General features: G+C 38.8%; 1 protein-coding gene across 8 annotated transcripts in view; it reads left to right on the top strand.

Annotated features, from left to right (window-relative positions):
• Nucleotides 1-13,281, top strand: part of FRYL (FRY like transcription coactivator) — a 162,719-nt gene that overhangs the window by 19,761 nt on the left and 129,677 nt on the right. For 5 of the 8 annotated variants that reach the window (XM_059470915.1, XM_059470909.1, XM_059470907.1 and 2 more), the window contains exon 1: nt 7,570-7,797. The exons of 2 other annotated variants lie outside the window; for them this stretch is intronic. In XM_059470915.1, coding sequence (XP_059326898.1) covers nt 7,623-7,797 — 175 coding nt within the window. In that variant the 5' untranslated portion in view covers nt 7,570-7,622. Of the gene's footprint in view, nt 1-7,569; nt 7,798-13,281 lie in introns of those variants that run through there. One more of the 8 variants, XM_059470910.1, reaches the window with a different exon arrangement.

Genomic DNA, 13,281 nt, shown 5'->3' with positions numbered 1-13,281 from the left:
TAAATAGCCCAAATATTTGTTTAAGAAATACATGTTGACTCACTGTTCTTGAGTAATTCTGGAAATACACATGTGCTTGGTCTCTGGTTATTAGTTACTGTCTCTTCTGGCTGCTCTATGTATTAACAATTGGCAACTCTTGTTTTTCTGTAGAGCACTCTAAAAAACTTTTAGTAAAAGTTTTCAGGTCTCAATTCCTCAGAAATCCAATTTTACAGCAATATTACCATTGTTGTTCTGGCAGTGAACCTTTGGTTTTAAAATGTTTCTTATTTTAATGTCCTTTATATAGAGATATCAAAATCAAGATTGTCATCATTCACTTTGATTATTTTATAAGAAAAAAGGTCTGGCCACTTCTATTGTTATGGGATTGTGTAACGATGTCTTCTCTTGCTGTTTCTACTTGCATGGAAATGGGTATGGTTCAGGTTATGCTGCATAGTTTGGAAGATCTTGTGCAATACATCAGTACTTGGAACAAGCAAGAGGTTAGCAACAGGAAGCCTGACTGAGGATTGTAGGAGCTGTGGGGTAGACAATACCTTGCTCTTCTCAGGAACTCCTAATGAGTTCAGGAAAGCATTGTATTCTTGCATGTGACCTCAAGATAAGAACAATTATTTAATACATAAATGGTAAGAATTTGGGGACTTTTCTGTTCAACAGACTAATACAGTACTCAGTCAGTGAACAGAACAGTTTTATGTTCAACTGCTGATGGATATATTTTGACAGATGTTTGTATTTTGTTTTCATTCTCATGCTAGACAATCAAAGCTAAACTCTGAAACCTCCCCCTCAAATCATTCCTGGAAATTTGCAACCTTCCAAAGAAAAAGCCCCACAACTTGCTCCAAAAGGATCTCCAGTCCCATTTAAAGCAAATAAATACAGCCTAAGTGACTGAAAGAAAAGTGAAACTTTACAAGAAACTGACTGTGGCTTGTTTCTTTCATTTCTCAGAAAACAGCTAGGTGTGTCTAAGAAAAGTGATAACTGAAACTATTTACATTTTTACATTAAATCAGTAAACTAAAACTATAGAAGGGTTAAATGGCTTAATTTATAAGTATTTTGTATGCAAAATAATAGCTAAAACAAGTTTGCACTGATATAGAGTGTATTGCAAAATTGTACATTGATTTGTCCCTGGCTGGGTTTTTTTCTGTGAAATAACATTAGTTGAACAGAACCAAAGAAACCATTAATTCCAAGTAGCTTAGGAATTAACTGTAAAGTTAAGTGTAACTTATATGAAGGATGGCCTCTTAAATATGATTTTAAAGTTTGAAGTAGACATGGCAAGTTGATTCCTTTAAATATATTAGATCCTTACAAGTGGTTAGTGCAAACTGCCAAAAGGTGAAACACAACAACATGACTGATACACTGGTTTCTCCCTCTGTGTGTGTGTTTTTCTAGGCCATGTTCTTTGTTCAAAGCTGTGACAGTTGTAGTTCTAAAGCAAAAAGGCTTGCCATTAAAAAAAAATGCAGCATATACAAAGGAAGAAACAGGGTTTGTCCTCCCTACCCCATGCAGGCTTTGTGTGAAATTATGAATGTCCTACTATTTGCCTAGCTGGTATAAAACATGGATGTCCAGTGCCCACCACCTCTTGTGATTTTAATGTAGGTCTGTTAATTTATACCTGTAGGCTGGATTTCTTTATACCTGTAGGCTGGATTTCTAGCTCTGCTGTCTTATTCTGCTTTCAGTTGTGTATCTTGCATCATAACTTTTTTTTTAAGAGTAGGTTTTTTCCATTGATATGACAAACTATTACAAATAGTCTTACAAATTTGTCTTTTCTTCTAAGCATCAAGAAGACACTTCCTGTACTTGTTTTTTTCTCCTAAATATTTATTTTTTTTAGCAGATTTGCTTTCACATGACAGTGGAAGCAAACAGTGATGTCAGGTTGAAATGAGGAAGTTGGTGAAAACAGTCATGTTTATTTGGTGTGCACTAATGCTATGTTTAATATGTTTTATATGGTTTGTTCAGTATGGGATGCATAGTTAATACCCTTAATCTCAAGGAATATTAATGTTTCCTGAAGAGGTGCAAACAGATAGAGATCACTTTGCATCACTTGGCCGGCTCACTCTTTCAAAAGGCAGAACTTGCACCCTTTCTTATGCTGCTGGGTCTTTACTGTTAAAACTCCTTTGGTGATGCCTCCAGTACCAGTGTCCCAGCAGGAAGGATAGTTTTGCTTTGTAGGTTCTTGTTTTGGTGGGTTGTTGTTGTTTTTTGCTGGGGAATGTTGGTGGTTTTTTCTTGGGTTTTTGGGTTTTTTTTTTTTTTTGGCTGTGTCATTGTGGGAAATACAAGCACAGAGAGCTCCCAAAGCCTCGAGCATACAAACTCAGAGATGGAGATTGATACAATGTTTGACCTAAGACCTTGGAGAAGGCTTGAAGGTTTAGAACAGAAAAGTGAAACAGACACAAAGTAAGAATAAAGATTTATAGTTTAAGCAGAAATATGTTTTAAGCAAGTAGGAATATGCCTCACGTAAGCAAATAAATATGCTAGCCAAGATAGTAGAAAATTTTAAAGGCTAGTAATGGAACTTGTTACAGAGTTGGTAAAAAGTAGAAGATACAGCAGTAAGTTTCTGTAGAGTTACATGATTGGATAAAAAGAGATGCATTGTGACAGAATCTTGTAAAACAATTAGTGATTGGTTTGTGAAGAGGCTAGTGAGCTTTGCGGAAGTAGTTGATTGGATAAGAAATATATAAAAGACATTGTAACTAGAATTAAACTGGCTTTTGATGTGATGGCATTGGATGTAACAACATTACCATCTCATCCTTCCATGAGACTGATTTTGCAAGAAACCCTTTGCTTAATCGCCTCATCAGCCGACCTCGTCTACTCTGTATCCCAAACATGTTGTTCTGTCTGGTTAATGTTGTCCTGTGGCTGAAAAGCTGGGAGAAAGCACAGGGTCTGTGTGCCAATAGATGTGCCCACCCTATAGCAGTGTTTACCTAAAGGGGACATCATAGAATCGTTTAGGCTGGAAAAGACCTTTAAATCACCAGAGTCTACAGTGTGAACTTCCACTATGTTGGCACAGGAATGCCTCTAGCTGTGTCCTTTGCCAGTGTGGTTGTACTGATGGCCATATTGCCAGCATGGCTGTTGAGGAATACATTCCTCGTACGTGGCTCAGTGTACAGCTCCAGGCTGAGCTCTGCGGAGCCCGGAGCCTGAGGCAAGAGAATGTGAGTTGGTGGCCCTGTGCAAAGTGAAGAGAGCATGGTGCCAGCCAGGGCCAGGAGCCTGAGGCAAGAGAATGTGAGTTGGTGACCCTGTGCACAGCGAAGGGGATGTGGTACCAGCCAGGGCACCAGACCCTCAGAGAGAGGAGGCTGAGGACTCAGCTAGGAGACCCCAGGCATCCCTGCGCCTGCACTGTGAGGGTACAAACGCCCAGGGGTTCCTTTGCTCGGGGTCCCTCCTCTGGGGCACCAGCTCCAGCTGTTATTTTGTGATTTAATTATTGCATTACCTTAAATTATTTTAAGGATCTGGACGTCTGAAACTCTGCTGTGGGAGCCCTGGGATAGAGCCTACAGGGAAACCTCGCCTGACTGTGAGTGTGGGGCGTGCAGCTGTGAAGGGGCCTTAATCCCAGCTCAGGGGGTGCCAGGGTGGCTGGCAGAGTGGCTCCCGGATGGGCGGACAGGGAGTTTCCTTAACACGGCTGTATTTTGGAACACGCGTTCCCACCGTGCTAAGCAAGCTCCCCTGAACTTGTTGCACTCTGCGGGGGCCCGTGAAATCGGGCGCAGTTCTGTTTCCTGTGCCAGGGCGGTCTGCGCGGCCCTGGCAAGTTGATCCCGGCCCGCTGTGAGGGCCGAGGGCCGGGCCGGCAGTCGGGCCAGGCGGAGCGGGGTCCGGCCTCGGGCCGCGCGGGGGCGCTGCGGCAAAGCCCGCCGGGAGAGGGGGCGCGGGGCTCCCGGAGAGATCCCGCCGGGACCGGGGCACCGCGCTTCCCCCGCCCTCCAGCACCCTCTGCCGCCTTACAACGTAAGTATAAAATAAACCCGTGCCCCCTGTCCCACAGCTGGTAGGGCTGGGCACAGTGGGGTAGTTCTACAAACATTTTGTGTTGCAAAGCTGTAGGTTTGCAATGCATGCTTGCTGGGAATGTCAAATGATGCTCGCGGACCTGTCAAATGATGTGTTGTTTGTGGTAGGCTATAGGCCCTCTAGGCAGCCTTCCAAAGTTGTACTTCCCAGTATCTTGTCTGATTTATAATTGGCTTTTACTATTATTATTGCTAATTCTAGGAATTCTCTGCACATGTGAATTCAAGTCGCTTCCAAGTAGTTTTTTCTCACATGGATCTTTCTTTTGTTGACTGTGTTTTGTTTTTTCAGTATTTCTCATTCTTGGGATGTTCCTCCATTAGCAGGTTCACCTGCTTCAGTGGAATTCCCATGTACAGAGCTTTCTATGCACCCCTGCCAAACAGCTTGGCTGTTTATGTTCTGAAAGGTCTAATCCAAGGAGACAGTGCACTGAGAAGTGCTCTGAGAAGACCCAGTGATCATTCACTCACTGGGTCTCCCAGTATTATACTTCGGCATGTTTCATGACCTGTTTGCAATCACTTCTGCTAATGTGGACTCCTGTTGGTGAGAGGTGCAGAGCTCAAATGTTATCTTGCCAGCTAGTGACACAAACATCAAGAACTGTGGAAGGGGAAGCCTGAATGACTTCAGCAGGCACTTCAGTGCAAAATCAGTCATCCATTGAGTGTAACCAAAGTGGAATATATGTGAAAACACATCAAAGAACTTGCTGTAATGCATATAACATTTTTAAAAGCAGGTCTTCTATTTTTAAAACTCGTTTTGTGTAGAGGTTCCAGAATAAGAACTAAAAATTCTTATTATTCTTATTCTGTTAAAATTTATCGAATAAGGCTTATCGTTGCCTGTTTTGGATTTGTTTAAACATGAATTTAGGTATAACAATTGTAAGACTTCTGATATGTTTTACACTGGCAGACAATCGGTAAAACTTGCTTAGGTTGTATAGAACCCACAATTGTACATTGTACTGTTTAAGAAGATGGTAAGAGCAAATGTGAGTAAGGAGTATATGTGAAATGATATAACAAGGCAAAAACATAAACCTTGTATCTTGCCTTTATTTTTTATAAAATACTGTTTTCATAGAATGTAGTGAAGCATGGAAATCCTGGAGTTAACCTCCAGCCATCCATGTACATATATAAATACATGTGTGTGTATCCCCAGCTATCTTCTGTAGAAAACTTCTTGATGTTCTTTTCTTAAGAGTCAAAAGTCAGCCTGAAGGAAAAATCAGTCAAAAGCTTTTTGGTACATCTGTTTTGTATAAGCTTCATTAGTTTATCAGGTTTAATCTTGAAATATGATTATGTGTCTGGAAGGTGATTTTTATTGCTTGTGTTTTATGTGTCCTATTACTTGCAAGGCTATTGTTTTCTTATTTTGCAAAAAATATAGCTTCAACACCTAATTGTTTTTTAAATTCATGATTAACTTACATATGCCACATGTTGTGTAAAATGTCACACCTTGTGCACTTAATGTTAAGTGGTGCACTGGGTACTTGAACTTGACATGTTGACTCCACCCTGAGTCCACACACATAATAAAATCTCCCTCCCGTGGTTAACAGCACTTTGGTTCCTAGTCTGAGCCTTTCAGAGGGTGTTTAAGATAGGTACAAAGGGAAGGATCTGGTTGCCCCATCTGCAAACTCCAGTTTGGCAGGTGGATAGTTGGAACCATTCTCAGTCTCATGGAAGTATCTGAATTGCTCCCAAATGTAAAGAACTGCAAAGTAGCTTTGTGGCAAGATTTCAAGGGCAAAAAAAGGAATTCTATAGAAAATAATGCTATTATGAATAAATGATGGCTTGACCTTGTAATGACTCATGATCTCTTGTAATCACAAGTTGTCTTTGTGATATCATTATTATTGTTCTGAAAATGCATAAACCCCTTTCTCTGTATTTTCTTTTTGTATTGTGGGTAAAACACTGTGAATGAAATAATTTTAGGGAGACTTTTTCTGCTTGATCTCCCTGCAGGAAGTGGTATTCTTGCAATATGTCTCTTATGATAAGGTCAGAATTTTGTATTCATTTATAAGGAAAAAATTGTGTAGATGTTTATATTCATTTACAAGGGGAATTTGGACTCACCTATTTATCTGGGGATTTTAATGCAGAATTGAATAGAAAAGACATTTTCAGTCTATATAGAACTTGAAAAAATATCTTAGGTGGCGGCTTTAATGAACTTTTTCAAGTTGTGGCATTCTGAATAACGTAGGTGGCAGTTGAGTAAGACTGACAACTTAATCCAGTTGAGCAGCCCCTTGTCAGCATGCAGCTGAAACTCTGAGACCTGAAACATGTTATGCTGCATACCTTTCATAGACTTCTGTTTTCTTTTTAAGAGCTAAACAGTAGTGAATTTCAGATTAAATACCTTCTTTTGAGGAAAGTATACAAGTGTGCTATGCTTCATGTGTAGTTTGGATAGTTGTGTTGCATGCATTCAGCAATGTTTTGGACACTGTGCTGCCTTCATAAAAACAACAGAATATGCAGGCTGCCACTGAGATGTTTGGAATGAGTATTTAGTGTATTTCCTCTGAGCAGTGTGTACAGTCTGCAGTAGTAAATGAGGTAGGAATATTACCTAATACAGTGTCTGTCTGTCTCCACTCTACGTGTAGTAAATAAAAGAATACCGTAAATCAAACAATTATACATATTCCCAATTGTAGAAAGCCTTAAGGAACGTTCTTCTATGATAATTTCTTTTTTTGTCCTTGAACTTTCTTCTCCAAATGCAAGTCATTTTTTTGGCTTCTTTAAGCTAAATATAAAACAACATTTAAACTTCCCAAAATAAAACCCAAAAATTCAGCTAAACCAGGCATGTATGGAGAAGTAGCCCTAGGGATAAAGTGGATGTTTGGACAAGAGACAGGTTATTTCTGTACTTGTAGTTTTCTGGAAGGTGGTGCGAATATTTTAAGTGGTAAAAATAGCACCAGAGTCCCTGCAAAAAGCACATAAATATAATAAAAGTTAGTATTTTTGTAGTTAGTTGCTAAAACTATGTGAGAATGTGAATGGTGATGTTATACACCAGCTTTAAAAACAAAGTGCCTGGACTTTCTGAATGATAAGTGTTATCTTTCAAATACAGAAGAACGCTCTTTGTGCACTTCATGAAAATGAAGAGCTATTAAACTCTGTCAGATATGAGTTTGCAAATTCTGTGCAAATTTTCGTTGGGCTTACAACTTTAGCAGTGCTAAGTAGTGTCTCCTTGGCGTGCAGAGTTTAGCCTGCGTTGGTTAATATATAGGCTTGGTGGTGTTTGGTTTTCTTATCAGTCCCCACAGTGAAATGTCTTTAGAATCTGCCCTGGAGCAGCTGGCTGGCAGCTGACGTGCTGCTGGCACCACCCAGGTTCAAACGTGACATCACCACAAGAAGTCCACCTCTGTGCTCAAGGAAGTTGATGTGGGAGCCACGCTCTGTGAAGTGGAGCATAACTGCTGAGACCACAGAGGGCACGTAAAAATGGAATTCCTGAAAAAAATTGTTCCCACTGCTGCTTCTGGAGATGTTCTGGATGTTGGGAGTCCAGCCCGTGAGAGCTCTCCGAGGCTGCTGAAGATGAGACGGGTCAGGCTGTTTTCATTAGGACAGACAATAGATGAAGATGAGGAGACACATATTTTACATCCTGATTGCTGTATGTATCCATTACATCAACCTGGTGGAAACTGATTGCTAAGCTCTTCCTTCAGATCATGATTATTTTGTTCAATTGACAAATTTGATTATAAAAGGCATTTTTATCAGAGTTCCTATGACTGTGGTGTCTTGAGCTTTAGAACTGTTTTATCACTGATGCATTATCCTTTGTTAGTGACCTATGTGGAAGCAATTTTTCAGGATTTCTAATTTCAGGACTTCTTGTCTTTGGATGTCTGTGTAGTTTTTTCCCCCTCCTCTTTCTGGGATAAGAATATGTTTAAGTTTCTAAACTGTAATGTACATAAAGTTAGGCACTAATTTGTCTAGACAGAAGTGTGCTACACAGAGATCTGTGACTGTAGTGCAGGATGTGAGTTCTGTGTCATCTTTTCTCTCCCTGTCTTTTGATCCCCTAAGTTTTCAAAGGCTTTCCTTTTGAGTGGTTTTTTGTCTCAAAACAGTATGTTTCACTTTTTTAGTGTTTGGAAGATTGCACATTTTTAGTAAACATATTATGTAAATAAGTAAGAATATGGATATTGTGTAGAGAATTTTTAACCTCAAGAACATGGGTAAGGTTGCTTATATGATTTCTTTTAAAAAAATTTTTTACTATGTGTTAGTGGCTAAATATTAGTGTATTGTGCTAATAAAAAGTAGAATTAGTTCATGTTCCTTTTTCAGATAGTACAGCTGGGTGGTAATGGAAAATTCAGTTTTACCTTTTTTTTTCTTTTTGCCTTCAGCTAAAGTAGTGCAGTCTTGAGCCTTTATGGTCTTGGATTCTGCTGGCTGTCAGATGTAGTTTTTGCCCTTCACTGTGTGGTTGGATATTTTCAAGAATTAGTATGGCTTTTAAATTTTTTTCCTTACCTGCAATTTTTTTCCTGTCTACCTGCAGTGGTGGGAGATGGAGACATTCATCTGTTTTACCGGGTGATGAACTTACAGCCTTAGGGAATTAGGCTTGTGGTGGTGGTGGGAGAAAAGGATTTCCTTGGAAAGATGTCTCTTAGCCTTTCTGATTGTTACATGAACCACTTTTTTTAGTGCATCAGGTTGAGTAAAATAGGCAGCTGAGGAAAGCAGGGACAGTTCTGATGTTTTAAACAAGTTGTTTCTGTGCACAGCAAATTACAAGAAGTTGATGTTCTAATGCTGTGGGTTATTGAAGGCTGCCTACAAAATAAAGTGTTGTGGCTGCCTATATACTTGAAAACTGATCAGAAGCCCATGGTGTGTGATGGTAAAGGTTTTTTAGCCTCATTTAACTTGGAATGCTGTACAACAGCCCTGGAGTTTATAGTTGGATATCACTGAATTTAATATCTCCGTAGGTATATCTCACCAATCCTGCTTTTGTGCTACATTCTAATTTCTTTATAGCTCTCAATTTAATTAGTATTTTTTCCACATGTTATAACATCAGAAGAAATAGAATTGTCTTTGTGTCAGGTTAAAAGAAAATGCTCTAGGCTGATTAAGTTGGTAGAGAAAACAGATACATTCATCTTTGTTCAGTGTTTTGTTGATAGTTTGAGCAAATGAGAATAATAAACATAGAATAAACTACTCTGACTGTTAAAGATGAATTTACCTCTCTTGATCCTTAAATATGGGCCAAATGGTGGCTGTTAGGAGTGATTTTGTGGAAACCAGCAGTGCCTGACTAATATTGTTTAATAGTGTGATGTCATCATTTACGAAATGAAGACTTAGAGTCTGTTCTCGGATCATGCTTTTACAATAGCAGATAGTAGCTGAATCCTCTTTAAATTATCTGCTTATTTCTATTTTTGTATCTTGGTAATGGAATGAGCTGCCCTGCTGGAATAGAGCAAAAGAACTACTGTGTTTACCAGTTGGGTATGCTGCAGAAGGCAGGTGCTGACCAAACAGGTAATAAAACAATAGAATTATTTGAAAAAATATTGTAAACATTTACTTGCTTGTTGTTGGCAGATGTGGTGTTAATGCACCATAGAATTTGAGGAACTCAGTAGTTTTTTAAAGCCAAGGTGGTTTGTCCTATTACTGTGTTTGAATTTGAGAGTAAGTGGTGTTTATTATTTTTTTCTTTTTACTTTATGTTCCTCATTGCTGCTGTTAAAGATTTTTTGTTTTGTTTTGGTGAGAATTTAGGTGAAATTCTGAGCCTGACAATTATTTTTAAGTATAACCATATTTTAGAAGTTCTCCAACAGACAGACCAAGCAAAAAAACCCCTATTCCTGGCATTGAAATTCTAAACTGTTATTTTTATAATGCAAGCTAGTTGGGTTTGCATCTAGCTGACCTAAACTTTTTGTGAGAAATTTGGGTGGTGAAATTTTTTGGTTTTGTTGGTTAATAAATATTTATCATATCAGCTGTCAAAATATTTACTCAGTATATACTTTGTTTTAAAGCTGAAAATAGGACCTTACAAATATATGCTCTGTGATGCATCTTTTAAAATATGTAGTTTCCACCAGAATGGTTTCAAGTGTATTTTAGAAGTCTTTTCAGAAATGTCTTTTTAGATGTGTAAGATTAGCACAATTGTAGAAGAAAACCACAACTGACTTGTTGAAGTGTTTGTATGTGACTGGATGCATCATAATGCTTAATAGAGGTTAGTAAAGAAACAGGCAGTTTTAAAAAATTTGCTGTAGTGTTTAAGACTACATGTTCTCAGTTGTAAAAATTTGTTTCAAAAAAATCTACAATCCAAATGAAACATGCGAAGTTGAGCATGGAAGTTTCAGATTGTGGCATTAAAGAAGGGGAGTGCCAGGGCTGCCCCGAGTGAGCTGGCGAACGGCAGCTGTGCCTGTGGTGTGTGAGATGTGCCCTCCTGTTGCAGCTCTGTGCTTTCACTGTGTTACAAGGCAGGCTAGCTGATACTGTGAACTGTCTTAATGGCCAGCTGTGTAAGTCAATTCTGCAAGAATTGTAGATGAGATGTTGATTTTTTTTCAGTGATGTGAGTATTCTCACTGCTCACAGCCCCCATGTTATTTCTGTGTGTGGAAACCTACTTCACTTCAAGTGCTTCTGCTAGGAGAGTAAAAATACATTCCTACAGGAATGTGGTCTTTGGTGGTAAAGCAACAGAGCTGTGGCTGCCTTGGGGGTCGGCAGCAGGGCCTGGATACACATACAGTACCTGTGAGCACTGTGTAACCTGTAATATCAGCAGCTCTGCAGGGCATGTTCAGCTCCCATTGCATCTCTAATCAGCCCTGTACACCTGGGACTTGGTGTTTATACATGAAATAAGAGTCAGTTTCTGTACCCAAGTACAGAGTTTTGGTTAGAAAAGACTGGGGGGGTTGGTGTGCAGCTCAGTGCCATGGCTGCCCCCCACAATCTCTGCTGGCTCGTGTTTAAAGACTGCTCTATAATGCTGTTTGGGATCCAGAATAGTATTTGCATAAAAGCCTCTAACCTCTCTCCTTGTTTTCTTATTGCTGCAGATAACATTGTTTTGTTTGAGTAATGCCCCAGGAAATTGTTCTGTGTATATTTTCCATAAGAAATAAAAAGTGAACCTCTCCTAAGGGCCTTTGGAATCTGTGCTTTGAAGCCCTTTGCAACAGAAGGGAGGGAAAGGAGATTTTGGTTGGATTTTTGAGTGCAGTTTTACAAGCGGATCAGGCTGATCTAACAGCCTGCCGTCAATGAAAAGGGCAATCTCACTCACAGCTGTGCAGCCTTCCCCATCTTCTCCTGAGTTCTGGTGTGGCTTTTCCCTGAGCTGATTAATTTCACAAAGCCAGTGGAAAATGTTCCAGTGTATTAGGGGCGCTTTTGAAATGAATCGGCAAGGGGAGTCAACTTGCTGAAAGGGCCTTTTGGGTCAGTAATGGCACAGCATTAGATGTCCTACCATCACCAAAAGTAGCAGTCACCTTTTGGATATCCCCTGGTTTAATTGATTTGTGGAAAATGAACTCTTAAATATTTTAGATAAATGGAAAAACAAGCATCTCTCCAGAGTTTTATTTTAAGTGCAGGCATGATAGATTTTATTATTACTGCTTATAAGCAGATAAAATGACCATTGGGTAAATGTTTCTTAAGTAAGGCATTAGCTTAAGATGGAGTCAATAAAGAACTGAAGTAAGGTCCAGCAAATCTTTTTGAAAGTAAGCCCAAGTGCAAAGAGGGTACACTTCTGACTTCTTTATTTTACCATTAATAAAGAAAATTAACTGTAGTTGTGTTTAGTTTTCAGCCACATCTCAAATATAATCTTTATTTTATTGAAGATCTGATCTTTTAAAATTGCATACTTGACTGTATACCTAATATACTTCTGCTGTAGTTTTTGTCAGGATTTCTTCTGAAGAGTATGTGTGCAGAAATTTACAATGAATATATTTTAGTAAAGTGGTGAAGTAATTCTAATTCAGTGCTTCATACAAGGTGTGTATCAGAACAAATCAAAGGTGGATCTAGAAGTATTTCTTCATACTTAACAGCTACTTGTGTGGGATATATTTATATAAATGTGTGCAGTATATGTATACAGTGAGGAGGTAATTCACTTGTTTTCATCTAACACATGGTGAAGAGCTTATAAATTTTTTATTGCTATCGGTCACTTACTAGATTATCTTTGTATCACATTTATGCATCTTCTGGACTTCAAGCACTTTAAAGGTTTTCTCAGACATAGTGTTAGTATGAGCTTTCATGTGACAGCTGAATCAATGTAATGGCTCAGTGCTGTGAACAGGAGATTGTACCCTTCCACCTGTGTAGTTGTCTTGCATATTCATTTTTGGTATTTCGGTTGCACATCTATCTTTGGTGAGACTATTCTACTGCTAAACCAGAGGAAACCTCCCTTCCCTTTCAATACCAGTGGACAGGCAGCAAACTAGAATGCTGTGAGAAATAACCAACAGCAAATCTAGGAAGTGAATGTCAGTAAACCTGCTGTTTGGACTTTGTTTTTCTGTTCTTTTGACTTTGTCCTGCAGATTGTATGGTGAAAAGTAAGAATAAAATCTCCAGTTTATTAAGGGAAAAAAACCCCGTGAAATTGGACAATACTTAGCTGCAAATATTCATTGAAATGTTATCTTCAGACTAATTCTTTGAAATAATGCAGATAAAATTTAGTGGGAAGATTGTAAATCAAGCAAACATCTCTTGACCTTGCCAATCTACAACTATTTTTAAGGTAATTGTGAGAGGGACAAAATAAAGCTTTTAAGTTGAAGGAGAGGGGGAGAGACACGATACATGTGGGGGATGTGAAAAAACTTAACATAGACAGATAAACAAGTTTTCAGAAGATTTTACAAAAGCTGCTGAAGTCAACAAGATGTGGAGAAACTTGTTGCAAAAATATCTGCTACTGTAAAACTGTTCTATCTATAATATACTGGTAATAGAAGAACAAAAATATTCTTGAAATTTTTTGTGTCTAAGGTGGCCACAGGCTTTAGAAGTGACATTTTGAGAGAGATAGAATAGTTTAGCATGT

The sequence above is a fragment of the Ammospiza nelsoni genome, chromosome 4 (genome assembly GCF_027579445.1).
Source record: "Ammospiza nelsoni isolate bAmmNel1 chromosome 4, bAmmNel1.pri, whole genome shotgun sequence".
Lineage (NCBI taxonomy): Eukaryota > Metazoa > Chordata > Aves > Passeriformes > Passerellidae > Ammospiza > Ammospiza nelsoni.
Note: the sequence above shows the minus strand (reverse complement) of the source record. Positions and strands in the feature narration are given on the sequence as shown.